At 49.2% G+C, this 24,286-nt stretch overlaps 1 protein-coding gene across 1 annotated transcript; it reads left to right on the forward strand.

The window, feature by feature from the left end:
* The first annotated feature begins 126 nt into the window (after window positions 1-126).
* USP31 (ubiquitin specific peptidase 31) lies at window positions 127-23,299 on the forward strand. The gene is made up of 16 exons (XM_042864475.1): window positions 127-708; window positions 5,905-6,042; window positions 6,480-6,568; window positions 7,666-7,758; window positions 8,408-8,543; window positions 9,040-9,184; window positions 9,963-10,146; window positions 10,636-10,747; window positions 11,322-11,416; window positions 11,905-11,982; window positions 12,480-12,609; window positions 13,834-13,953; window positions 14,118-14,343; window positions 15,111-15,269; window positions 15,972-16,124; window positions 16,635-23,299. The coding sequence occupies exons 1-16, from the start codon at window positions 127-129 to the stop codon at window positions 18,167-18,169; spliced, it is 3,975 nt and encodes a 1,324-aa protein (XP_042720409.1). The 3' UTR covers window positions 18,170-23,299.
* The last annotated feature ends 987 nt before the right edge of the window (window positions 23,300-24,286 follow it).

The following is a 24,286-nucleotide window of genomic DNA, read 5'->3' on the forward strand; positions in this document are numbered from 1 at the left end:
GGGCGGTCATGTGACGCCGCGCCCCGCCCCGCCCGCCGCATGGCGGCGCCGTGAGGCGGCTGCGGGCCGCGCGCGGAGCGGGCCTGGCCGGGCGGGTCGTGGGGATGCGCGCGGCGCCGCCCGGCCATGTCGCGGGTGAGCGGCCCCGGGCAGGCGGGCAGCGCCAAGGAGAAGCGCTCCTTCAGCAAGCGGCTCTTCCGCGGGAGGGCGGCGGGCGGCGGCGCGGCTCCCGCACCGGCCGCCGCCTCCTCCTCCCCGTCCGCGGCGCCGGGGCGGTCGCTCGGCGGCTTCATGAGCCGCGTGCTGAAGACCCTCTCCACGCTCTCGCACTACAGCAGCGAGCCCGAGCCCCGCGGCCCGCAGGCCCCGCGCCTGCCTCCGCCGCGAGCCGCCGGCGGCCTGGGCAGCTGCCTCCCGCCGGGCCCGCCGCGCCGCCCCGAGCCCCCGCCGCCCGAGCGCGGCTCCGAGGCGGTGCCCGGCGTGGCGGGGCTGCGCAACCACGGCAACACCTGCTTCATGAACGCCATCCTGCAGTGCCTCAGCAACACCGAGCTGTTCGCCGAGTTCCTGGCGTTGGAGCAGTTCCGCGGCCCCGCGGAGCCCGGCCCGCCGCCCCCCGCACCCGGCGAGGTGACGGAGCAGCTGGCGCAGCTGGTGCGGGCGCTCTGGACGCTGGAATACACCCCGCAGCACAGCCGCGACTTCAAGGTGAGGCGGGCAGAGCCGCCGCGGCGCGGCCCTGCGCTTCTGCTCGGCGGGAGCGGGCCTCGGGCCTGGGCGCGGTTCGGTGGCCGGGCCGCTGCCGTGCGTCCGCGTCTCGGTGCGAGGAGCCCGCGCCGGAGGCCCGGCGGCGTCGCGCTGCTTCCCACGTGCCGGGCCGCGGTTAGGCTGACGCTGAAGGAACGGGTTCTCTCCCGCGCTGCTCCGCGTCCCACCCGTACCTGGGCGCTCCCACCGTTGTACGTGGAAGGTTTGTTGCTGCTTTGGGTGCGTTTGGAATTCTCGTGGCTGCCCCTCAGGAGGAGCGGAAGCCCCGGACTCGGTGGGGCAGCCAGCCTGTTGATTTCCACTACACGGTGAAGCCACCGGCGGCTCTGTGCCTGATGCTGGAGGTGTCCGTTTTGCTGTTTCATGCCTGTCGTGCCGTGGTGGCTGGCTGCGGCTTGCTGCTGGCATGGGAGGGGGCCCTGAGCCCTCTGTCCCACTGCCGTGCTGCTGGGGCATTGCGGGCTCTGCCCCTGGCTCTGGCTAGCACAGAGCCCTGCAGCAGGTACACTCTGCAATTGGGTCAGAGGCACCCTGTTGGAAAAAGGAGGCCCAGCATCTGGTGAGGAGCATGAGGTGCTACCACCCACCCCATGGCTCTGCTGAAGCCACCCCCCAGCTTGTGAGTGCTCCCTGGCAGCAGCAGGTGTGAATTTCTCATGGGTAATGATTAGAAGCTTGAGGAGGCAAAGTTATCTTTCCCCAGTACAGATGTAAAGGGGAGAGCAGAGCAAGGCCAAGAAGCGCTATGCGCAGACTTGGAGCAGAGGTGCCTGGATAGGGGTGGCAGAACAAGAAGGGAAGCAGAGCCATGTATTCAGCTCAACCTGCGTTCCAAGTTTTTCTAATTGCGGAACTTTCTTTGCCCAGTGGCTGCCATAACTGACAGTGAGTGCCTGCCTGGTCCGTGCTGGGAGAACTGGAGCCATCAGGCCCCCCAGCTGGGTCCCAAAGCCTCATGCTGGGGGTCTGGTGCAGGTGGGCCCCATGGCTGTGCCCAGAGTTAGCTCACAGTGACCTCAGCATTGAGGTGAGCGTGCAGCTGCTTCTTACTGGGGCAGTTACTTTCAGTAGTAAATGAATGCTTCTAAAGGCAATTCAGTAGCATGAACCTGCTATTAAATTCACTGTTGTTAATTAAAGCTTTCTTCAGCAGGTTTGCATGGTTTATTTAAAGGTGTAAACAAGAACCTTACATGTAAGGAAGGTGAAGGTTGGTGCTTTCGCTCTGGGAACCGCTGTTTTCCCCACGAGAACGTCCCTCAAGGCCTGTTTCTTTTCTGTTTGAAATGGTGAGAAGTGTTTTCAGGAGTTGTTCTGCACCTTCACTCCTTTGGCAGTACTTACTGACAGTCACATTTGCTGCTCGCAAAGCTCTTTAGGCAGCGCTTAGCAGTAGGTGTGGGGGATTTTTTGGTAGTGCTGTGTATAATGGGGTAAAGACAGTTTCTGATCTCGGAGTGCTTATCTGCAGGTGCTAAGCGCCTTTTAGGATACAGGATAAGTATTATCTCCTGGCTTGTTCTGACATCATAGGCTTTGTTCTTAGGGCAGAGAAGATGCTGCTTCAAGGGAAAGCCTCTCTGGGTCGTTCAGGATGGAGACCTTCAGGGCTGATGTGGAAGGGGCTGTGGGTGAGGGGCTGTTGTTCCTTCATGAGCTTCCCAGGGGGAGATGTTCCACACTGCGGTAGAGGAGGCAGGTGCAGCTTTGGGTGACCTCCTCTCCGGCCTCGTACTCTTTCACAGTTGTTTGAGCAACCACTTTCTCCTGGTGTGCAGTGGTTTTTATTTTCCTGCCTAAACAGAACCGCTGCTTTCATAACTGGGGCCAGTATTGCAGCTCGCGCTTCCTTTTTCCCTTTGTGATGGTGTGACAATAGCAGCAAACACACATTGTGTCAGCAATAGCTGTGCTTGGAGCCCGTTGTTTGCAGGGCACCGTCCTGCTCTCCCCCAGAGCTCTGTCCATCAGCTGCAGGGACAGAGTGCCCTTTGTGCCAGGAACAGGGGAGCTGCAGGGAGAGAACTTCTATTGAAACTTACTGGGCTTGAAAATTGTATACCCGTACCCAGATCCTCTGCTTTTGTATTTCCTGCAGTTGTGGTCTCCTGTGGATGGTGAAGTTATTTGCTGTTCTGAGGCTTTCCTCATCACTAGGCTGGCTGCACACCAGAGCACTCTGATGTTCTCCAGGGCCCTGCTGTACTTGTGCTGCCCCGGTTTCTTTTCCTGCCCTGCAAGATGAAACTGCCTGTAGTGTGTACAGCAAATACAGCAGAGCCGTAGGAATGGGATGGAGTTGGATTATCAGAATTAGATCTGGACCAAAAGCAAATCCCTGTTAGTGGAACAGGGATTATTGTGCCAAGTAAAAATTGCTTTTTCTTTTTTTTTTTTTTTTTTTTTTAAACCTCAGTAACAATTAATAGTGTGTAACTTAGTTTTACAGTGCTGGTGTTTAGGAAAGCTCTTGATGTAAATATTGTGCTTGGGATGAGTGGTCCATTGGTTGTGTTTCATTTCTGTGGGATTCTGAATGTCTGCAACCTGTGGAGCAGCTCCTATGGACACAGCCAGTCCTCGGCCCCCTGCTCTGAGAGAGGAGAGCAGTGGTGCTTGGCCCCCCCTGCTGTGACCTGGCCCCATGGTTCCCATGTTTCTGGAGCGGGCAGAGCTGGGTGCTGTGGGGCCTTGAGGTGCTTGCCCCAGTTCAGCCCCTGTTCTGCTGTTGGCATTGCCCATCCCTCCTTCCAGCTGCAGTTCTGTGTTCCTGCTGTGTGGTTCCACTGCCCTGTGTCTGGGTGGCTCTCCTGGCTGCTGTGCCCTCTGCAGCAGGTTTGTGCCAGCATTGGGTCCGTGCCCCCCATGGTGGGTCCAGGACCCCCACTGACCATGGGTAGCCTGTGGCTTTGGCTCTGTCCCCAGGGCTGTGGATGGCTGCCAGGTTGGAGCCATTGTTTCCCAGGTTTTGCTTTCCCTGGAGGGGAAATCTTTCTTTGAGAGGGGAAGTTGCCATGTTTGTGTGTGTGACCTCTTCGTGAGGTGTCTGTTTAGAAGCTACCCAAACACAAAGCTGTCTGTGGGATTCAAAAACAACACAATCTCTGCCCAAGCCCAACTTCACAATGTTCAATGACAGACAAATAATAGGCTCTTTCCTGCTCACGTGTGTCATTGTTTCAGGGCTGTCATGAGCCAGTTCCATCCGTCCGTGTCCACAAACCTTTCAACAGCTGCTTCCTACCAGAGGCACACTGGAAAACAGCGAGCTGACATTTTCCCTTCAGTCATCTTTGCCACCTGGAAGAAAAATAGCAGCAAAGGAGTGTCCGGTGGTTCAGCTATGCTTGGCTTTATTTATGGCATCTATTTAGAGCAATAAATGATTAAAGTTTCATTGGGCTGATAAAAACGATAATGCATCTTTGCTGTAAATCAGCTTTGTGGACAGACAGGGACTTGTTTGATTGTGGGGAGCTTGTATTAGGGGGCTGGATATCTGCAGTCAACACAAATTATGATTTCCCCTTTCTCTCTTCTAGTAGTTCTGCTTCCATTCAGGGTTTCTGAGCACTGGGAGGATCTCATCCTGTTGGCTGTGGGTGGTGGGTCCCCAGAGCCCATTCCCACACTGCTGCTCACAGCTGGAGCAGCTGCACTGCCCTGTGAGATGGAGCCTGGTGGGATGTGCCACCTCTGCCTGCAGCCCAGATTAGGGGCAGGGGATTAAAGGCCAGGAGGTTGGTGGATGTGCTGTTCTTAATGTGTTTTTATGCATGTTTAAACCATTTGCTTCTTAACTCTGTATTTGCAGCCAGTCACAATTGCTGCTGCTTTATTGCACTGTTCAAGCAAGAACAAATCTGCTTGTACCAATGGCAGCGGGAAGCAGGAGGAGCACTGGGAGCACGCTGCTGGTGCTGGTTTGGGAGCACAGACTGCAACCTGCAGGCAGCCCTTGGTGCACACAGGATCCAGCACCCAGGTCTTTCCCAAAGCCATGCCAGTGGTGCTGGGAAGGGGCAGTGAGAAATCAGTCCTTGCTTGAAGTCCAGAGCTCCTTGGCACTCAGGATGCTCTTACCTTCAGCCCTGTCCGGAGTGGAGTGGCTGTTCCCTGGACACTGCTCACTGCTTTAGCACCACATTGGTATGTTTGAGCTGGTAGGGTGCTGGCCCTTGTGCCTGCAGGGACAGGAAATCCCCTGTCAGAAGGGCATGCACATGTGTAATGAGAGCAGATTATTTCTGTTCTCCCTTATTTTGCTGCCTTGAGGCAGGTGGACGGATTATAGAGGATAGAGAATATATGTCTGTCAGTCCTTCCCTGTCTTTCTCATCACCCCTCCCTTCCGATGACCCCATTTTTAGAGGGATAAAGCAAGCAGCCCATCCCCCTTTCTCAAATCTGTTGTGAAGTCTGATTAGAGAAATGAAGGAGGTTTGTGGTGGGCATGCAGCATGTCTGGTGCTGCCAGGGTGCAGGGCTTCTCTGCCTTTGTGCTGCAGATGGCTGGTGCCAGCATTGTGTCACTTTGATGCTCCCTGTGTCCCTGAAGAAGCAGAAAAAGCTGTTTTTTATTTTTCTCTGCAGCAAGGGTTGCTTTCTCCTCAGTTTGTAACTTTCCAGGGTCAGCTCATCATGTCCTGTTATTTTGGAGAGCATTCAGTCTGGGTGCCTTGTGGTGGTGCATGGTTCCCGTCCCCTGGGTCTGTCCCAGTGCTGTAGGGAAGATGAAAGTGAGATCAAGGGGCTGCAGCACAGGAAGCACCTCCTGATGCTGATTGCTTATGGTGAAAGATGATTCCGAGCCTTCTGACTTCTGCATGGGGAGGAAGAGGCACGTGTGGCTTGGCTGAGGCTCAGCACAAATGTCAGCATTGCGAAAGGTGTCCTGGAGCTGCAGGGCAGGGGCAGACTTGTGGAAGTGCAGACTTTTGTTGCTGGTGAATTTTCAAGCCGTTCCCGTTTGCATCCGGAAGAAAAAGAGATTTGAGCAAATCCCTTGGGTGTGCTGCTGCACTCCTGAGATGGCTTTTCTGGAAATTCAAGTGTAAATTACATCCTCCGACTCTTGAAAGCTTATCCGGAGTAGTGCCAGTTGTCTTACTGCATGCAGTCTCTGTTCCTCTGCAGAACATTGTGTCCAAGAATGCCATGCAGTACCGTGGGAATGCCCAGCACGATGCGCAGGAGTTCCTGCTCTGGCTTCTGGACAGAGTCCACGAGGATCTGAACAACGTGGTGAATTACAGCAGCGTGCCTCCACTCAAGGTAAGAAACGCTGCTGCGAGCCTATGTGGGAGATCAGCTGCTGCTTTGCTCTTCAAATCAAATCTGCCTGTTGGTGCCTGAACTCTGGTGGTTCAAATGAGACAAAAGCTTGGGTTCAAATACTGTTTGTTTCTGGCCCTGTGAATGTGGCTAGCTGTTTCAGTAATCCCTGGCACGGGCTCCCTGACGCAACCCTTAGAGAATGCTGACACGCAGAGGAAACGCTGCCAGCCTTGCATCTGGTGCAGGACCCCTGCCTGTCGTGCAGTCACGGGGCCCTGACAACCTGTGTGGGCAGAGAGCACTGCTTAAAAATCTTGGACACTTTCCTGATGTTTCTGGTCAGGGAGAGCACAGATTTGGCTGGGAGTACTGGAGTCAGCTGGAGCACACCTACACGCTTGGCTTTGCTTCTGGGGTTTCTTCTTTTCTTTTAGCCACCACTGGAGGATGATGTGCTCCTTGAGGGACCAGCCTTTCCCATCAGTAGTACTTTCGTGCAGGAACTCTTTCAAGCCCAGTACAGGTATGACATTTTGTAAATTCTGAGGCATTATTACACGCAGTACTGACCCCAGTTTAATTTTACTCTGACACTAGCTCACAGTACAATTGGGACTGCTAACAGATGTTTCTGAATTTTTGCTGAATAAAAGTTGAACTAGAAACTTTCACCAGAAGGAAGAGAGAAAGAGTTTGATTACTTCAAATTTGGTATATTCTACAGTATGCACCCCTTTGCCACCTGCCCTGATGTGTCCTGAAAACAAGGCAGTGCTTAACAGAGCAAAGGCCCGGGGTGCTCACTGCTGTGAAGCTCACCCTGCCTGTTCAGAGGCAAGAGGCTGCAGCAAAGTGCAGAGATGCCTGGAGGCTGCTGGGGAGTTGCAGATGGATCCCAGGCACCTTGCCGGGTTCTTGTTATCTGGAGCTTGAGAATCCTGAGTTGAATCCTTCAGTGTCCCTTCAGGTTATTTCCTGTGAGTTTCTCATACTTCTGGGAAGTGAGCTTTCTAATTTCAGAACTAGTGCAGAACTAATTCCAGTGTTCCTCAGTGTCTTGTATCTGTGCTGCTGTAGGAACTTGAATTACTGGGCATTCTCCCCACTGCTTGCCAGGTTTTCTTCTGCAAAGGAGAAACTTTGTGTAGTGTAAAACACTGGCAGTGCAAGGTGCAGGTTGATTTGGAAGGAGATATGTTGTTGGGATTTGTCCTCTTCTGAGTAAGAGATCTTTGCTCCTGCAGTGCTGACTGTCACAGTCTCCTTCCCATCACTTCACCTCTCTTCAAAGAGAAAATCCTTTCAGGTCTTTCACACTGGAGCTGCTGTTGGTGAATTATTAATCTTGGAGTGATGCTTATTCAAAGCCCAATTCAGTGTCTTGAGTGAAGTCTTTTCCTTGCATGCCCTGTAATGAACTTTCAAGCTAATTACTTTGAAATGATCTAGAAATTCAGTACCCTTCTCTTACAGGAATTATGTCTGTTCTGTCTCTGTGCCAAGCTGCTTTGTATGGAGGAAGAAAAGTGTGACACGTGGGGTTGGTTATTTGTGATGTGATCATTGATCTGTTCTTGATGAAATGATGTATAACTGTTCTGTTACTGGTGTTTGTACCAGGTCCTCTCTGACGTGCCCTCATTGCCAGAAGCAGAGCAACACCTTTGACCCTTTTCTTTGCATCTCTCTGCCGATTCCTTTGCCTCACACACGGTATGTGGCATTGTCTTGAAGTATGTGTTGCCTGTTTCCCCCGTAGCAATGAGGCACCTGTTTATACAATGGGTACTTGAGCTCTGCAGCTCCTTTATGTGACACTATGGATGCAGTTCAAGAAGCAACGGAACAAAAGAATTGAAAGAAGATACTAAATAGGAAGATGTCTTGTTTGGTTCAAAATCCCTGTTCCACTGCTAAGTGGAGGCTGAGTGGGCTTTCCAGGGGAAGTTTCCTTGTAGGCTCAATTCTCCATTGTGTACTTTAGAGGTATTACTTTTGGTACTGTTGGAGGCAGGACTTAGTTTTAAGAAACAACTTGGAAGAGCTATCCCTGTGGTTGTGGCAGCAGCTCTCTGAGTACACTGAGTTGTTCCTCTGAACTGACCTGTTACAGGATCCTTGCTGGAAAATTAGATTGTTTTACAAGAGGGTTTTACTTTTAACTTTGTGCATCTTTTTTTTCAAAGCTTCCTGCTTTTAGGAACAAGTAACAGCAGCATACATAGTAAAAGAGGTCTTTGGAAGTCAAATAAGTTTGTGTCGCCCCACAGCTGCAGCTGGGGTGCCTCTGGTCAGGCTGGCCCCCTCTGGGTGCTGTAAAGCCTGTGCCTGAGGTCCTGTGACCTGTCTGTGCTCTCTGCAGGCCACTCTATGTCACTGTGGTGTACCAGGGGAAGTGCTCCCACTGCATGCGCATTGGGGTGGCTGTACCCATCGCTGGGACGGTGGCCAGGCTGCGGGAGGCTGTGTCCTCAGAAACCAAGATACCCACTGAGCAGGTAAGGGCTGGTCTTGCCTGAGTTCTCCTGCTAAAGGAGGCCAATACCATGGCATTCATCCTGTATGCAAGCAGTGTTGGATGTGTAGAGTTGTGACTTGCAACCCATAGCAGTATGGTGATATCCTGGATCCTGCTTTTTCCTGTGGGTTGACTTCTTGAAATCTAGTGATGTTAGGATCACCTCCTGTGCAGACTTTGCACTATCCTGCCTGATAACCCTGTGGTTCCTATGTATCAGGGAACTGTTGGGCACCTATGGGCACAGGAAGTGTTCCAAGAAGGCTGTCAGATCCCACCAAACCCCCTGCATGCTGCCGTTGCCTTGTCTTCTATTCTGTGACTGCCCTCTTCCCTGCGCCTTGCTCTGGGCCAGCACATGGATACTTTGAGGAATGCACTCTGCAGCAGGCAGCCCATGCTGAGAGAGAGATGGGGCAGCTCAGCAGGACTCGACTAGGGTGGCTTCATGGGTTTTTTGCTTCTGCTGGCTCTAGATTGTGCTGACGGAGATGTACTACGATGGGTTTCATCGTTCCTTCTGTGACACTGATGACCTGGACACAATTCATGAAAGTGACTGCATTTTTGCCTTTGAGACCCCGGAAATATTTAGGCCTGAGGGTATCCTTAGTCAGAGAGGTAAGTGGAGAACACTGGTTTGTGCCCACCTCAGGTGATTGGATGAGAGAGGTTTGATTTTTGGAAGAGAGCTTACTCAATAATTTATGTCCTACAAATAGTCAATTCTGTTGTGTATTGATTTCAGCTCGGGCTTTGTCCAGTCTTATTCCAGTAGGTGTAATGGTGGTGCCAGCTGGGAGGTTATCAAGAAGTGATGTACATGACTGTCTTCCTCTTCCTGGGCTTGTTCTGCAGGCCTGGCTGGCTTAATTCAATATCTGTTTAGTTTTCTTTTAAAGGTCTTCTAAGGACCAGATCAAGACACCAAAATCATGTTATTTAAAATCAGATTGTCAATGATGAATGAACAGGCTCAGGAATGAGCAAGCACTTTTCTCTATTAAAGCTCAAGAAATGCAGTTTTTTCTATCTCCTTCTCAGAGAAAGGGAGTAATTGCATCCTGGGTGGACAGAGGGTAATCAAAGGTAAATTTTCCTATTGAATGTAACAAGCAGAATTTCTCTCACTTCAGCTTTTCATGCAGGCAGACAAGCTTATGAGTATTTGCACAAATTACTGTGAAAAATCAGTTAGGTGAGCACTTGCATCTAATTTATCTCTATAAAGAAGTAGTCACCATGAAAAGCAACTGCTCTTTGAAGCCTTTGTGTTAGTGTAATAAAAATAGTGAGTCTCTATTCCATACTGACCTGCTCCCTGATGCCCAGAGAAGGTTCCCCAGAGGGACACACATTGTAAATGACATAATGAAGTAATTCATTTCTACTTCTTCAGGAATACATGTGAACAATAACCTGAATAACTTAAAATATGGCACTGAACACTCACGAACAGTATCATACTCTCAAGGAACTGTGGTGTCTGGAAAACTGGAACAGTCCTCTACTAGACAAGGAGCAAATGACAAGATTGTCTTGCTGGTGTGTAATAGAGCGTGCACTGGACAGCAGAGCAAAAGGTGAGTGCCACATTCCCTGTCAGGTTGACTGTTGTGGCTGTTGCCTGAATGACCTGTGTTTTCCCCCACTGAATAGTGAAAACACAAGGTGCAGCAGGGCCAGTTCACATTCCTAGCTTCCATGGAGTATTAAATAAACTGATCAAAACCCATTAATGAATGCAGCAAATCTTCCTGATTTTGAGTTTAATATGGCCTAGTGTTACTGAGAGGATGGTGAGCCCATCAAGATGTGTGACCTGCTGGGGAGCCACATGTTTTGGGAGACAGCAAGCGTGTCTGTGTTCAACAACAGCTGGAGATTTTGAGTGCATTCGGGTGGGGGAGAGCGAGAAGTGATCTTGGCAAAGCTGTACAGAATGCCTTGTTGCTGAGGAGTTTCTGTAGGAGCAGAGTGGGGAGCATTGTGGCTCTGTCCTAGTGTGGGGTCTGGGTTGCTGAAAAGGATGATCTTTTAATTTCTTCCCTAAATGCTTGTCTGTTCTCTAGGTTTGGCTTGCCCTTTGTGTTGCATTTGGAAAAAACAATTGCTTGGGATATTCTGCAGAAGGAAATCTTGGAGAAGATGCAGTATTTCCTGCGGCCTGCAGCCTGTTTGCAGGTGAGGCATATGGCTCAGTTTCTATGGCATGTCCTGTGCTGTGTGATGACCTGATCAGGAAACCTGGTTGCTGGAAGCAATGCACGTGCTGTGCTGATGCTTTCCCATGTTTGTTTTTGCAATAATGTCCAAGTCGCTTATACTTTTGTCTGCTTTGCTGAGTGTTCCAGCTAAAAGTAAACTGGTCAGGTGAAGAAATTACATGCTTCACTTCCTTCCTTACCCCTAAGAGGCACTTGAGAAATAAGTGCTGCTATCTGCACTGGAAATCCCCTGGCTGGTGGTGCTTGCCTTAAGGAAAGCTGCAGAGTTTGCTTAGTGGTTGCGTGTTTCTGCTGAGAGCTCCCTCTGTGCAGTGATGAGAAGGGACAGCTTGTCTGGTCACTGCAGGGGGGAGGTCTGGGGGCATGGAATATTAGCTGCTGTCTGCACCCCCTCTGCTAGCTGCCTGGCATAGCTGGATCTTGGGCACTCATGTAAAATGCGTTCTGAGTTAAACTCACTGTCTGCTTATGTTGGGAGCAAGTTAACTTGTACTGGAGTCACTCACGTGGCTTCTGCTGTCTTGCTGCAGGTCTGTCCATTCAGCTTGCGAGTGGTCAGTGTTGTGGGCATAACGTATTTGCTACCTCAGGAGGAGCGGCCCCTCTGCCATCCAACAGTGGAAAGGTAGGTGGTGCTGCTCCTCCTGGGTGGGGAGAGGTTTGTCAGCTGGGAGCTGGAATGCAGGCACAGGGGAAGGGGCAGTCCTGGTGCAGATGCGTGCAGGGAGCCAGGAGCAGAGGAATAGCTGGGTGTCCTCAGGGAGTTGTCAGGATTGCCATCTTGCCATCTGGAATCTATCCTCACAAATGGAGAAGAGAATGAAAGCATCCCCCACGGTTTTTTTTTTTTTCTTGACTATTCTTCAGAAGATTTTTTTTCTGGATGCTTGTTTCGTAAATAAACATGCATTCATTTCCAGAACTAAGCATTTAAGTAAATATAGTTCTCTCTTTGTCAAGCTTTTTGCTGTGTGAATTCCTTTTCTCCTTTTAAACTTGATCTGGGTGGCAGTGAGGAAGGCAAAGAGCAAAGGCAGACAAGTTATATACGTATGGAAGATAATGTAGGTGTTAGATTCCAAGATGCTCTAACTTGTGTCTGTTCTTCTCCAGGGCATTGAAGTCATGTGGACAGGGGGGCACTGCTCATGTGAAATTAGTCGTAGAATGGGACAAAGAAACTAAAGATTTGTAAGTATGAAATAGAAAGCTGTGAAGTGTTTTGACCTCTGGCCAGATCACACTGTGAACTGAATCTCTCAGCACACACCAGACCTCAGAACCAGCATCCATGCCCTGGCTGCTGTTGGTGGGGGCAGGCGGAGGTTGTACATGCTGGGTTTGCTCTGGCCTCAGAGCCTTTTGCTCTGTAGCTGGGGTTCTGAATTACGGAGCTTGTGTCTCACTTGTGGCTCCTTCCCTCAGGAATTAGATTCACTTGAGATATTCAGTGGGCTGTGAGCAGCGTTGTCTATCTGAGATAAACTGCAGTACATGCAGCTGAAGCAGTTTGCTCCTGTGTTCAGTTGTGTTCCTCTGGTGGGATCTCTTGCCAGGCAGTTCTTGCTCACGTGTAATAAGACAAATCCAGGAAAAAGCTGCTAATTCTACTTGTATTTCCACAATGGCTCAGTAGCAGCAGGGGAAGCAGGTGGCTGTGCTGGTAAAAATGTGTTGTATCTCTGCAGCTTGTTTGTGAACACAGAGGATGAGTATATTCCAGACTCTGAAAGCGTCCGCCAGCAGAGAGAGCTTCATCACCAACCTCAGACCTGCACTTTATCTCAGTGTTTCCAACTGTACACCAAAGAGGAGCAGGTAGGACCTGACTGTATGGCACCATGTCTCTGAATGTCTGATTGGTCTGTGTGCTGCCTGAATGCCATACTCAGCAGAGTAGCTGTTTTCTGCAAGTACTGATTTGTTGAGGCAGGAGAATAAATTTGTTAACACAGCACTAGTTAGCAGTCCTGCTAGCAGTTTTTCTGCAGTGAGGAGAAAGCTGAAGGCAGTAATGTTCCTTCTCCACCCCTGATGTTTATCACTGCAGAACAGACGTGCAAGTTCCTGTTTCCTCCTGTGAAATAGCAGTGTCTTTTTCTGATGTATGGAGAAAGGATTAAAACACTGTGGCATCTTCATGGGAATGTGCTGCTCTGTCTTGGAGCAGTTATGCTCTCCCAGTCCTGAGTGAAGCAGCAGCAGGCTCGAGGCAGCCTGTGCTGAGCAGGGTCCTGCAGCACAGTCACCCAGGGACCGGACTCTAAGAGTGCGGCTGCTCTACTCCTCCAGCTCAGCTCTTGATGTGAGGAGGTGAAATGGGCAGAAGCAGTAGTGTGCCATGGGGCAGGCTTGAGATGGTTCTGATCCAGAGCGTGCAAGTGATCTGTGTCCCTTTGAGAGAGGTCTGTAACCTGCTGTAAAAAGAATTGGTCCCTGAGGTGGGTTGTGGACCCCTGATTGAGCTTTAATTATTTTGGATCCCCTCTGGTCGCTTCTTTCAGAGGTGGAAGAAACATTGTTTGACAGCTTTATAGCTCTCTGCCTTCTGAATTTTCTGACCGTGGGGCTCTGGATGGAAGTGCTTGTCATGCCTGTGTCTTTGAAATGATACATTCTCCTTGGTGGACTGTGCAAATTTCTGCAGCTTGTAAGTCTGGGCTGTTGGGACATAAGGAGTAAAAGGATTCTCAGAGGGCAGCATGGTGTCAGAGATGAAATTTGAAGTATGCCAGTATTCCTTTTGTTCAGATGTCTTTTCTGCTGCTGTTTTTTTTTGTGAGGATAACTCTACTCAGGCCTCTTTTTTTTGTTCATTTCTAAGGGACTATGGGCTTTGAAAGGTGGAAATGAGTAATGTGCTCAGCAGCTATAGGTGAATTCTGCCTTGCTGTTTTGAAAGGTATTGTTGGGAGCCCTGAAGCTTGATGAATGCTGGAGGTAGTTGGGATTTGTGGGTTGGTGCCTGTGCTGAGCTTGGCCAGTGAAGAAGCAGTGGCTTGGAACTTGAAACTAGTACCAGCTCATGCCTCTTCCTTGTAGCTTGCCCCAGATGATGCATGGCGATGCCCACACTGCAAGCAGCTACAGCAGGGTAGCATCACACTGAGCCTCTGGACCTTACCTGATGTTCTCATCATACACCTCAAAAGGTTTAGACAGGTAAGTGATCCTGGAGGGCTGCTTGTTTAGCCACAGAGTGACCTGGCAAGAGCACCTCTTCAGCAGCACTGCTTGTTCCTGTGCATTTCTCTCCTGGTTTTTGTTTTCCCCACGGACGGTGGCCTTGCTGTCACTGCAGTTCATGCTGTCCTCTCTTTGCACAGGAAGGAGACCGAAGGATGAAACTTCAGAACATGGTTAAATTTCCCCTGAGTGGTTTGGACATGACCCCTCATGTTGTTAAGCGCAGTCAGAGTAGCTGGAGTCTGCCATCCCACTGGTCACCCTGGAGGCGACCTTATGGTCTTGGGAGGGATCCTGAGGACTATATCTATGACCTGTATGCTGTCTGCAATCATCATGGCACCATGCAAGGGGGACACTATACAGGCAAGTTCCCTGCAGTATTATGTCCTCTCAGAAAGAAAACAGTTATATTTTCTATTGTCTGTGGCTTCTTCCTCTTCTTCAACAAAATGACTTAAGTCAGCTCAGGAGGGCTCACTATGTAATACTGGAGGGGTAACTTTTATGACTCTGAGAAATGGAACAATGCCTTTAGACCCCGTAGATCCTACTGTACATTCATTTCTGCACTATTTTCCCTTGGGAGTAATATCACCGTGTTTCAAAAATGTTCTTTCCCACTTCTGTAGTTGCAAGAGACTATTATATATAAGCATTTGCACATTGCCTCTGTGCACAGCCCATTTTTGAATCCCTCTCTGCATTTTTCAATAGCTCTGTGGTGGTTATAGGATCTGTATGTCTTCAGTCAGCACAAAAAATGTACATGTTTGTAGTTCAGATGAATGCCTCTGGGCCACCTTGTCCTGGGTGGGCTCAGGCAGGAGGAGATTCACTAATGAAAGCAGTCTGCCACAAAGAACAGAACATGAAATGAGTGAAACTACCCCAACTGGTGCTCTGTTCTGGGCAGCAATACTGAAGAAAGGGCATCCTGAAATGTGAGCTGTTTGTTGCATCTCAGGCTTCCTTCTTGCTAGTCAGGCTGGAAGAGGATGTGTTACATGAATAAATCCATTCCTTTCATTCTCCTCTGAGTCCGTCAGAGCACATAATTAAAGCACAACCTTATCATACAGCAAACTTGAGAGTTGTAGGAGTAAGGAAAGTAATGGTAATATTTCTCTCAGCATATTGCAAAAACTCGGTTGATGGCCAGTGGTACTGCTTTGATGACAGTGATGTTCAGCAGCTTTCTGAAAATGAAGTCTGCAAGCAGACAGCGTATATTCTTTTCTACCAGAGACGCACAGCAATCCCATCATGGTCTGCTAACAGCTCTGTGGCAGGTAAGCCCTGTTGGCTTTGTTAGGAAGTGGTTATTGTTTGTTCTGCATAGAACTGAATAATTTCTCTGCCTGGCTCTGCTTATAGTTCAGCTCTCTGTGTCAGAGTTCACAGGGAGCTGGGATGAGTCCTCTGCTGTGCACAGGAGACATGGGAAGCTTCCCGTGTGTTCTGCTCCCCCTACCTCTCTTGGCTAATTATGACAAGGGAGCTGTGGACATGGGGGAGCCCCTTCTGCTGCCATGTGCTCAGAGCTGCCTGTGTGGAAACCACCATGCCATAGCAGCGGGCCTAGTTCATTCCTACTAGCAGTGCAGCTGGTCTTGGGTAAGCAGCTGGCAGCTGAATGTGTTGATTTGGAATCTGGGGTGAACAGGGTCAGGTAAAGGTTTGGTGACTTGCCTTTGGAAGGGAAGATTTGCACAGTGTTCTTGTGGCAGCTCAAGGACTGTCCTGTCTGTGTGCTGTGGTGTTAATTCTTTTCATTCGCAGCATGCTGGGACAAGTGTAATTGTCTCTTTTGTTTGTGGCCATAACTATGTGTGAATAGAGACTTAACGCTTCTGTATCAGAAAGCTGTGGCTACATGAGACAGTCCCAGATTGAAGCTGGTGCAGTACATGCCTGACACTGATCTTCCCAGCAGTTCATGTGTTCTGCAGCTTTGTGCTCCTGGCCTGATGTCTCTGTTCTATTCCTCGCAGGCTCCACAAGCTCCTCGCTCTGTGAGCACTGGGTCAGCCGTCTTCCTGGCAGCAAGCAGCCCAGCATTGCTTCTGCAGCATCATCACGGCGTACATCTCTGGCTTCGCTCTCGGAATCGGTGGAGCTGACTGGAGAAAGGAGTGAGGATGATGGTGTGTATTAACACTGAGGTGCACAGGGAGAAGGAGCTGGGCAAAAAAAAAATTCTCAGGCTGCCAGCCTTTCAATTCCAAGATGCCTAGGAGGGACAGTTCCTTTAGCAGCTGGGGAGGTGGACACTTGTTGAATCCTTTAGCTTTTGTGCAAGACAGTTGTGCCTCAGGCAGGCGTGAAGAGACAAGTGCACAGTGTGGTGTGGTTGTGTCTGTCCGACTCTTTTAGGTTTAGGTTTTGAACTAAAAGAGGGAAGGGAGGAAATTCTTTACTCAGAGGTAGCAGCCCAGAGCTGTTGGTGCCCCATCCCAGGAGCTGCCCGAGGCTGTGGATGGAGACCTGGGCAGTCTGAATTTGTGGAGGGCAACCAGCGAAAGGCAAGTGGAGGGGACTTTAAAGTTTATTCCATCTCAACCGAATGGTGTGACTCTGAAGTTGCACCTATGGAGGGGTGACATAAACTGTGGGCTTGGCTTTAGTACTGATGGCATTGCTTTCTTGCTCTGCAGGAGGTTTTTCAACTCGGCCCTTTGTAAGAAGTGTCCAACGTCAGAGCTTGTCATCCAGATCTTCTGTCACCAGCCCACTGGCCGTGAGTGAGAATGGTGTCAGGCCCTCGTGGTCACTCTCTGCAAAACTGCAGATGCGCTCCAACTCTCCATCGCGCTTCTCTGGAGACTCCCCTGTACACACCTCTGCTTCCACTCTGGAGAAGATCGGAGAGGCTGCTGATGATAAAGTCTCCACCTCTTGCTTTGGCAGCTTGAGGAATCTCTCTAGCAGCTACTTGGAGCCCTGTGATGGTGGCCGGCGAGAACATAAAGCAGCTCGCAGGGCCCCCTTGGCTGTCATGGAAGGGGCATTCAGGGAAGAGCCTGTTGTAAGGACATCGAGCTCAGATCTTTCAGATGGGCTTGGTAAGAGTTCTGAGCAGCCAGACAGGAGTCACCCTGCTTTGGACCCTTTTGATAACAACAATCAAATCGCCTTTGTTGATCAGAGTGATTCTGTGGATAGCTCTCCAGTCAAGGAGGTGAAAGCCCCCAGTGGGACAGGACTGGCTCCAGAGAAAGTGGAGGGAACCCCGAAGAAGGCTCACAGCTCCAAGGGAGCTTCTGAGTCAGACAGAATGAGGAAAGGAAGGACGGTCTTATCTACCCAAGAGACTAAAGTGTCTCGCTCTTCTCCTCCCCTCAAGAGTTCCCAGAAGGTTTCCCGGTCTAGGAGTAAGACCGATGCCTCTAGGGCCACTGGGCGACACGGGTCTCCTGCACCCACCCAGGCTAGGAAGGACCATAGCACCAAGTCTGAGGTGACTGTCCCGTTGGCTCAACAGAAACAAAAGTCAGGTTCTTCTCCATCCTCCACAGCTGCCAAGAAAGCTGCATCAGGCTCATTGACTAAGGGCTCTTCTGCTGGGAAGAGCCGGACTTCAGAACGAAGCCTCAGCAGGGAGGGCTCTAAAATAAGCTTGGGGTCAGATAAAACAAGTGTTACCAGCAGTTCGAGAACAAGCTCCCCGCGGATCAGCCACTCCAGGAGTGACAGCAGGGCAGTAGACAGCAAGCACACACGGAGCTCCTCTATGGCAAACCTGCGGTCTCCAAATGTTGGTATGCGTTCTGGTTTGAAGAGAGACAGCAAATCGGAGGAGAAGGGATTGTCTTTCTTTAAATCAGCCTTGAGGCAGAAAGAGACCCGTAGATCAGCTGACCTGGGAAAGACAACGATGCTCTCAAAAAAGGCAGCGAGTGGCAGCTCCAAATCAGCCAGCAAAAACGCGCTGGAGGACAAATCTGAGAAAGGTGGTGTCCCACCAGCCTCTCAAACCAATGCCAACGTTACTGCAAAAGAAAAACATGTCCCAAAAGATGCCGCACCCAACAAACATTCTCTGCTGTCCAGCCGCAAGTCCAAGTCTTCCCTGCTAGATCCTGGAGCCCGGTCTCCTCCTTCCAGTGGCAAGCAGGCTGCAGACAAGCCACTGAAAAGGTTACCTTCCAGCATGCAGGTGTCTGTACGGCCTTCTATGGAACCTCAGTGAAATGCTGCAATCCAGGTGTCTTTTCTGCTGAGAAGCTAATTTATTCTGAGCTCTTGTTTTTTGTTTTTTTTTTTTTGTTCATGTGCCTAATGTATGTTTTGAGGAGAAGTTAACTGCAAGTTGTTAAAGCGCCTTTTGATTCTGCCATCAAACCAAATAGCCACAGGCAGCCAGCACTGATGCAAGTAGGCTAGCTGGAGTCGTCATTGAACGTGAATGCAGCTGTCCCGTAGCACTTGTACAGGAGTCTCTCTATAGAAAATGCATCAACTTCTTTCAGGCTCGAAGTCTGAAACCCAGTTGTACTGACACTGGTGTGCTTTATAGAGCTGTGAACTGATACTCCTTTAGTCTTGTTCTGAGCAGGCTGTTTCCACATCGGATTGCAGCCTTGTTCTGAGCTGGGAGGATGCGAAGGAAACCAGACAGAAGAGACTGCCGCTGCTTATGCTCTCTCTCAACCCTTTCTCCCTACTCCCTATCATTTTCAAGCTTTCTAAAGGGCAATATCTCAACACTAATGTTGTTTCTCAGGTATATACTCAGCCAGTATAGGAGGGACTAGCATTAGTGGATGGACAGAAAGGTACTTGTGTGTCTTTATAATAGATACCATTCTGGCATTCCAACAGCAGAAAGATATTTTTTTTTTCATAAAGTGTAATCTGCTTTTTTGTTGTTGCTGTGTCTGCAGAGAGTTTTACTCTGTCCATACCTAAGACAACCTCTAGCCTGTCCTCTTTAATTGCTTTCTCTCCTCCAAAATCCTATACTAAGTGATGGAAGCCACTGAGCAGCAGCTGGTCACCAGCTTGTACCTGTGAGAGCACAGGGTGGAGATTGTTACAGTGCCACAAGAAACAGCTGGCTTAGTGTCTGGATGGCAGTGGTGCTGTACAGAGCACCACTGTGCCTCCTGAGAAGAAGCTTCTGTGCTTTGATGCTTAATTGTAGTGGTGTAATATGGCATCTGCTGTTTATAGGGGTAATATTTAGATAAGCAAAGTGTTGTCTCACCTTCTCTGCCTGCTCTGAGCGTGCCCTTAGCAAGCTGTCTCATGTGGGCTGCAGGTGCCTGGGTGCTGAGGAGCAGCCACGCTGCAGAGCACTGCTGCACTCCTCCCTGCCTGGCACTGGGTTGAAGCATTGCTGGGCCTTGTGGTCATGGTGGGCTCTGTCAGGGGTAAAGCACTGCATTTGTGACGTCTTTGTTTACATGCCCTTCTGAAAGGGGAGAGTCCTCACACTCTTCAAGATTCCTCCTAGGAGGAGGATTCTTCTAGTCCTTTTATATACACGTGGTATAATTTTTTTTTTTTGTAATTCAATGAGTTTTTATTAATGCTCTGCATATCCTTTACGTACAGCAGCAGCCTGTTGTGTGCTTGTCTCTCAGTGGGGTCCCTGCCTGCCTCGTTGAGCGAAGCTTCTCCAGGCTGAGCTGTGGGCAGCCCTGCTGGCACTCCTCTGTTGGCACTGTGGCAGGTGGCCCTCAAACCAGCACTTCTTTCAGCTGGCCTCTTCCACCTGCACTCCTGGCTGCTGTTGGGTCCCTGCAAGGAGCCTCACCTGGGGCAGTTGGGCACACGGCTGCTCCCTGACCCTCCTCTTACCCAGCTCACTGCTTTGGAGCTCAGTGTGCTCAGTTTGAGGTGGCTGTTACCTTGGAGCTGAGGAGTTGGCCCGGGATGCCACAGAGCTCTGCTGGTGTGTGGCTGTGAGCCCACCTGCAGCACAGCCCTTGCTCCATTCGAGCTGTGCTCTGCAGGGCCTACCTTTGTGCACCATAGAAGCAGTGCCAGTGACCTGCATGTTTTTACGATGTGTTGGACTCTGTGCCCTGGGCTATTTTTTAAGCCTAAACACAGCCATCTTGATCTATTTCTTCTCCCATGCATTGTTTCCTTCTCATTTAGTGCAGCACAAGAAGCGAAGATTGCATTACTTGCTTCTTCCATGTATAATTCAGATTATTCCTGGATTACTTTTTGTTGTATCCAGCAGATCAGATAGGACTTGCTTCACGTTGTGGTACTTAAATTACTCCCATAATGTCGATATTGAAATACTTAAGATTTTATCTGTATTAAGATCTTGCACCGTGTTGGCTCTTCTCTTGTAACAACTCCTCTAGCAAGAATGTAATTCTGGAAGCTACTGCTAACTTGGTTTGATATCTTTTTAATAAGACAGAACCTCACTTTCTGTGCACTTCACCATGGGATCACTTGTGAAAGGTTATTTTTATCAAGTGACATTTTCTTTTCATATCATCCATCTTTCACTGGAGAAGTTGAAACTGGAAGCTGATTGTGTGGTTTTTGAGGTGTCTTCAGCTGATGCCTGTGCTGAAGGAAACTTGAAGCCATGTCCAAGCTGGCATTCTGCTGAGTGCCAGTTAGTATGTCTGTGTTTGGGGCACGAGAGTGGTCATGACAGCTGCTGGTTGGACAAAGAGGGGATGAGAGGTCGTGGTGCCAAGCGTTCCTGCAGCTGAGGTTAGAAACAGTCCAATCTCTGCATTGCTGTGAGAAGTCTCCAGCTCTTCTCTCTCTGCTTACTGTAGTTCCTGATGGCAGTCGCTGCCAGCTCCAGCACTGGCTGCTCTCTGCATGCTGCCTGTTTGGATCTCTGCCTGTCCCTTTGGAAACAGAAGCTGTAGTGCACCGAGTCATTGCGCTGTGAACAAGCATAGGGTGGGCTGAGTCGCTGATAGTGACAGTGCCCTCTTCCTGTTGATCTGTTGTCTTAGAGCACATTTTCTGGCTCAGGAGGGCATGACTTTGAGCATCCTCGAGCAAAGTGCTTTGATCTAGCAGGGTGCACTGTAGTTCTTGTTGAATATAAGGTACACATCAGGCGTGCAAAGCTTGCCTGTACAGGACCTGGAAGATGCAGTCCCTGTTCTCATGGCTGTGTTGATTCTGTGAAACAGCAGTTTGGGAAGTAGCTGCCTGCTGCCACTCAGCATCCTCTGCTCCTCAGTGTCACAGATCCCCAGCAGCGTAGGAACTTTCTCGGGTAGGAGAGGGCTGAAGGATGTGGGCCCAGGAAGCAGCAGTGTTCCTGATGGTTTAAAGCCACACCTGATTGCTGTTAAAACCATGGTTGCACCGGGGGTGGAGGGTAGACCTCTGCCCAGTGCCAGAGCTTTGCTGGAGTCTCCTACAGAAGTTATTTTTACCCTCTTTGGGCTTTGTCTTTTGGATAGCGTTTAGTAGTGTATAAAACTATAAGCACATTTTCAATGATGTGTATTAAAGAGGCATCTTTTATTTGTATTAATCACATTTGATAGACAATTTGGTGCCTGCAGTTCTCGGTAAATTGTAAATGTCTCACTTTGGGTGTATAAATTGTTAACCCGTTCGAACTTATCAAAAAAGGCTACGTTAAAAAACAAAAATGCTTAGGATAGAAAACTAGCAGCTTAATGACAATACACTTACTCCACTGCAAGTGCCCTCATCCTTCCTAGCTGCAGAGTTGTTTGCTTCCCAAAGCTGAAACTTGAGCATGGTCAACCATTTTTTCTCAGTAACAAAGGCAGTTTTGCATGGCGGTTCTCTCGCTGTACTCAAATGCATGCACTTATTATCTATGCAAGCATCTAATATGAACCACAGTCCGTGCTTTCAGTACCCAGAGCTGCTCGGTGGGCACCAGAGCATGCTTTGACTCTGTGCTTCTGTTCCTTGGTGCAGTGCCGTGCTGGCACATAGGAGCATGTACCTGGTTTCCTGCTTTATTTGCACATCTTTGATTCTTTCCTTTGCAGAATTCGAGATAACTGACAAGGCTGGAGTGCAGTGTAATGTCAAAGGAATTAGAAACGTTGAAATGAGAACAAACTGGTTTTATGTATTGTATTGTTTTTTCTTTTTCCTTTTTTTCCCCTTTTTTTCTGATTTTCTTTTTGTTTGTTTTAAAACAAGGCAATCCTGGTCAGCGTTCTGTGCGTAGCCTGCTGCTTTGTGTACCTTTGCTGACACACTCTGGGTGGTGAGAAGGGGCTGTGGGGCAGGGCCGTGCCCCCATGGGCCGTGCCCAGGGCTCAGCCATCATAGAGAGGGGTGGGAAATGACATTCCAATTGGTTTTGCTGTCATCTTTTTTTTCTATCTTTGTCATTGCCTCCTAATCTGAAACAATTTGGCGGCATCCAACGTTACCTGTGGAGGGAACTGAAATTTGGTTTTAATCTGTGGTGAGATGAAAGTACAACTACGTGGTTTTCTTAACAAAAGCACCATGAAGCATCTACTATTAGGAGCTTTACTTTGTAAAATAAGGGTACGTGAAGACTTGCACGAGATTATCTTAGGCCTAAAGGTTTAGGAAGTCTTCTATTTATTTCAAGGCGATAGCACTCAGTTTATCTGCAGATAGTGTTTTTTATTTTAAAGACACAGATTAAAATTGTGAACACCAACCCTGTTTCGCTCTAGGCCCTGCAGCACAATGTGCTGTGAGAAGGTTAGTGTTAGGTTTGTATGGCATTTGTGCAGTGCAATAAGCAAATATTTTTTAGGTGCTACATTGCCTTGGGTAGGGTGACACAAGGGAATACAGGCTACAAGCGGCTACAATATTTTCTTGTGGCCTTCCAAGTATTAATTTGTACAGATTTGCTCACCAACTGTGCCTCACCATTGGTTAAAATTGAATTTTAAGTCCTGTTACAAATGTAATTTCTCCTCTGGACACAGCGTCAGATTTTACACTGGAATATCTATGGTTCTGAAAACTGCATGTCACATCACTGTACGCCGATACTGGGACGTGGGGTTTGCCCACACCTTTGATATTCTCTTCTGTATTTTAATGTTTTTGAACTGTACAGCAATCTGGAGAGCAGGCTGTCTTTACTTGGGATTGAACATTGTACCATAAATTTTAAATTATTTGAGGACAAGTGCATGAGACTGTGTCAATGCCTTTTATTATTTATTTGTATGTTTTATTATTCAAGGTGTATGCACTTTTAATATGCAGAATTTCTATTTTTATGTTTAAAAATCATTTTCTTTCAGAAAGAAGAGTGGGAATATGAGGAATTGGAATTCAGTGGAAAAAAAAAAAAAAGGGGGAAAAATGTAATAAAATACAATAAATTTATTACTAGGCCTTCCTCGCTGAGTGAGTGTTTTTCAGTCCTCTGTGGCTACCCCTCTGCACTGTCCCCTGGGGGTGGGACAGCCCTACACCCTGTGTCCCTGGGACATGCCTTGCTCCTGAGCCTTGCTGCTTTCTGCCTGTAGCTGCACAGCACTGCATGGGGTGCAGCTCTGCTGGGCACCACCATGGGGACAGAGTCCAGCAGAGAGGCTGTGTTACACCAGCTGGTCGGTAGTGTAAAAGATCTGGGCTTATATTAGTTATTAGGAAGCATAATTACTTGTATGGAAATGGGGTTGACAGATGTCGTACTGAATCGTGGGGTCATCACTTATTTATAGGTGATTACATTAAACAGATATTAATATTGCCGAGGGCTTTGCGGGATTAGAGTTAATATATTTTTGTTTATTATATTTGCTGATATTTCTCCAATCCCCAAGGCTTTTTATGGCTACTTATTAAACAGGGAGTCTGCACTTCCCTTCATGTCGCTGGGAGGGTGTTGGGGGCAACTGGAAGGCACGGGGGAACTTGAGTGATTAAATTTCTCAACTCCTTGAAAACAAGGAGCAATAAAATGAGGTGGGGCAGGTGATGGATCTGTGCCCAATAAGGGTAGGTCTGACCCTGGGTTGGGGTTGCGCTGTGCTGGGGGGGCTGAGCATCGTATAGGGTCCTGATGCTGGGTAGGGCCCTGTGCCTGAGGGCTGGTGGCCCCATGGCCTGTCCCCAGAGCTGGGAGGCCCTGAGCGAGCTGGGGCACACGCCATGGCATGCAAGTGGCACAACCCCCTGTGTTCTGCACTGCTGCCTCTAAGCACAGTGACACCAAGAGTTGGAGGCCATTGATAAATTACAACGTATTAGGCACTGTCATCGGTACCTCTGGACTCTTAAATTTCGTTCTAATTAGAGCATTGCTTTTCCTTCCTCAGCACTTTCTCCCTTCTGCTGCATATTGATCCACTCCCTGTGGGGATCTGACCAACTGTTGACA

Source organism: Lagopus leucura, unplaced genomic scaffold (assembly GCF_019238085.1).
Source record: "Lagopus leucura isolate 7727_CA_CO unplaced genomic scaffold, USGS_WTPT01 Super-Scaffold_760, whole genome shotgun sequence".
In the NCBI taxonomy this organism is placed as follows: Eukaryota; Metazoa; Chordata; class Aves; order Galliformes; family Phasianidae; genus Lagopus; species Lagopus leucura.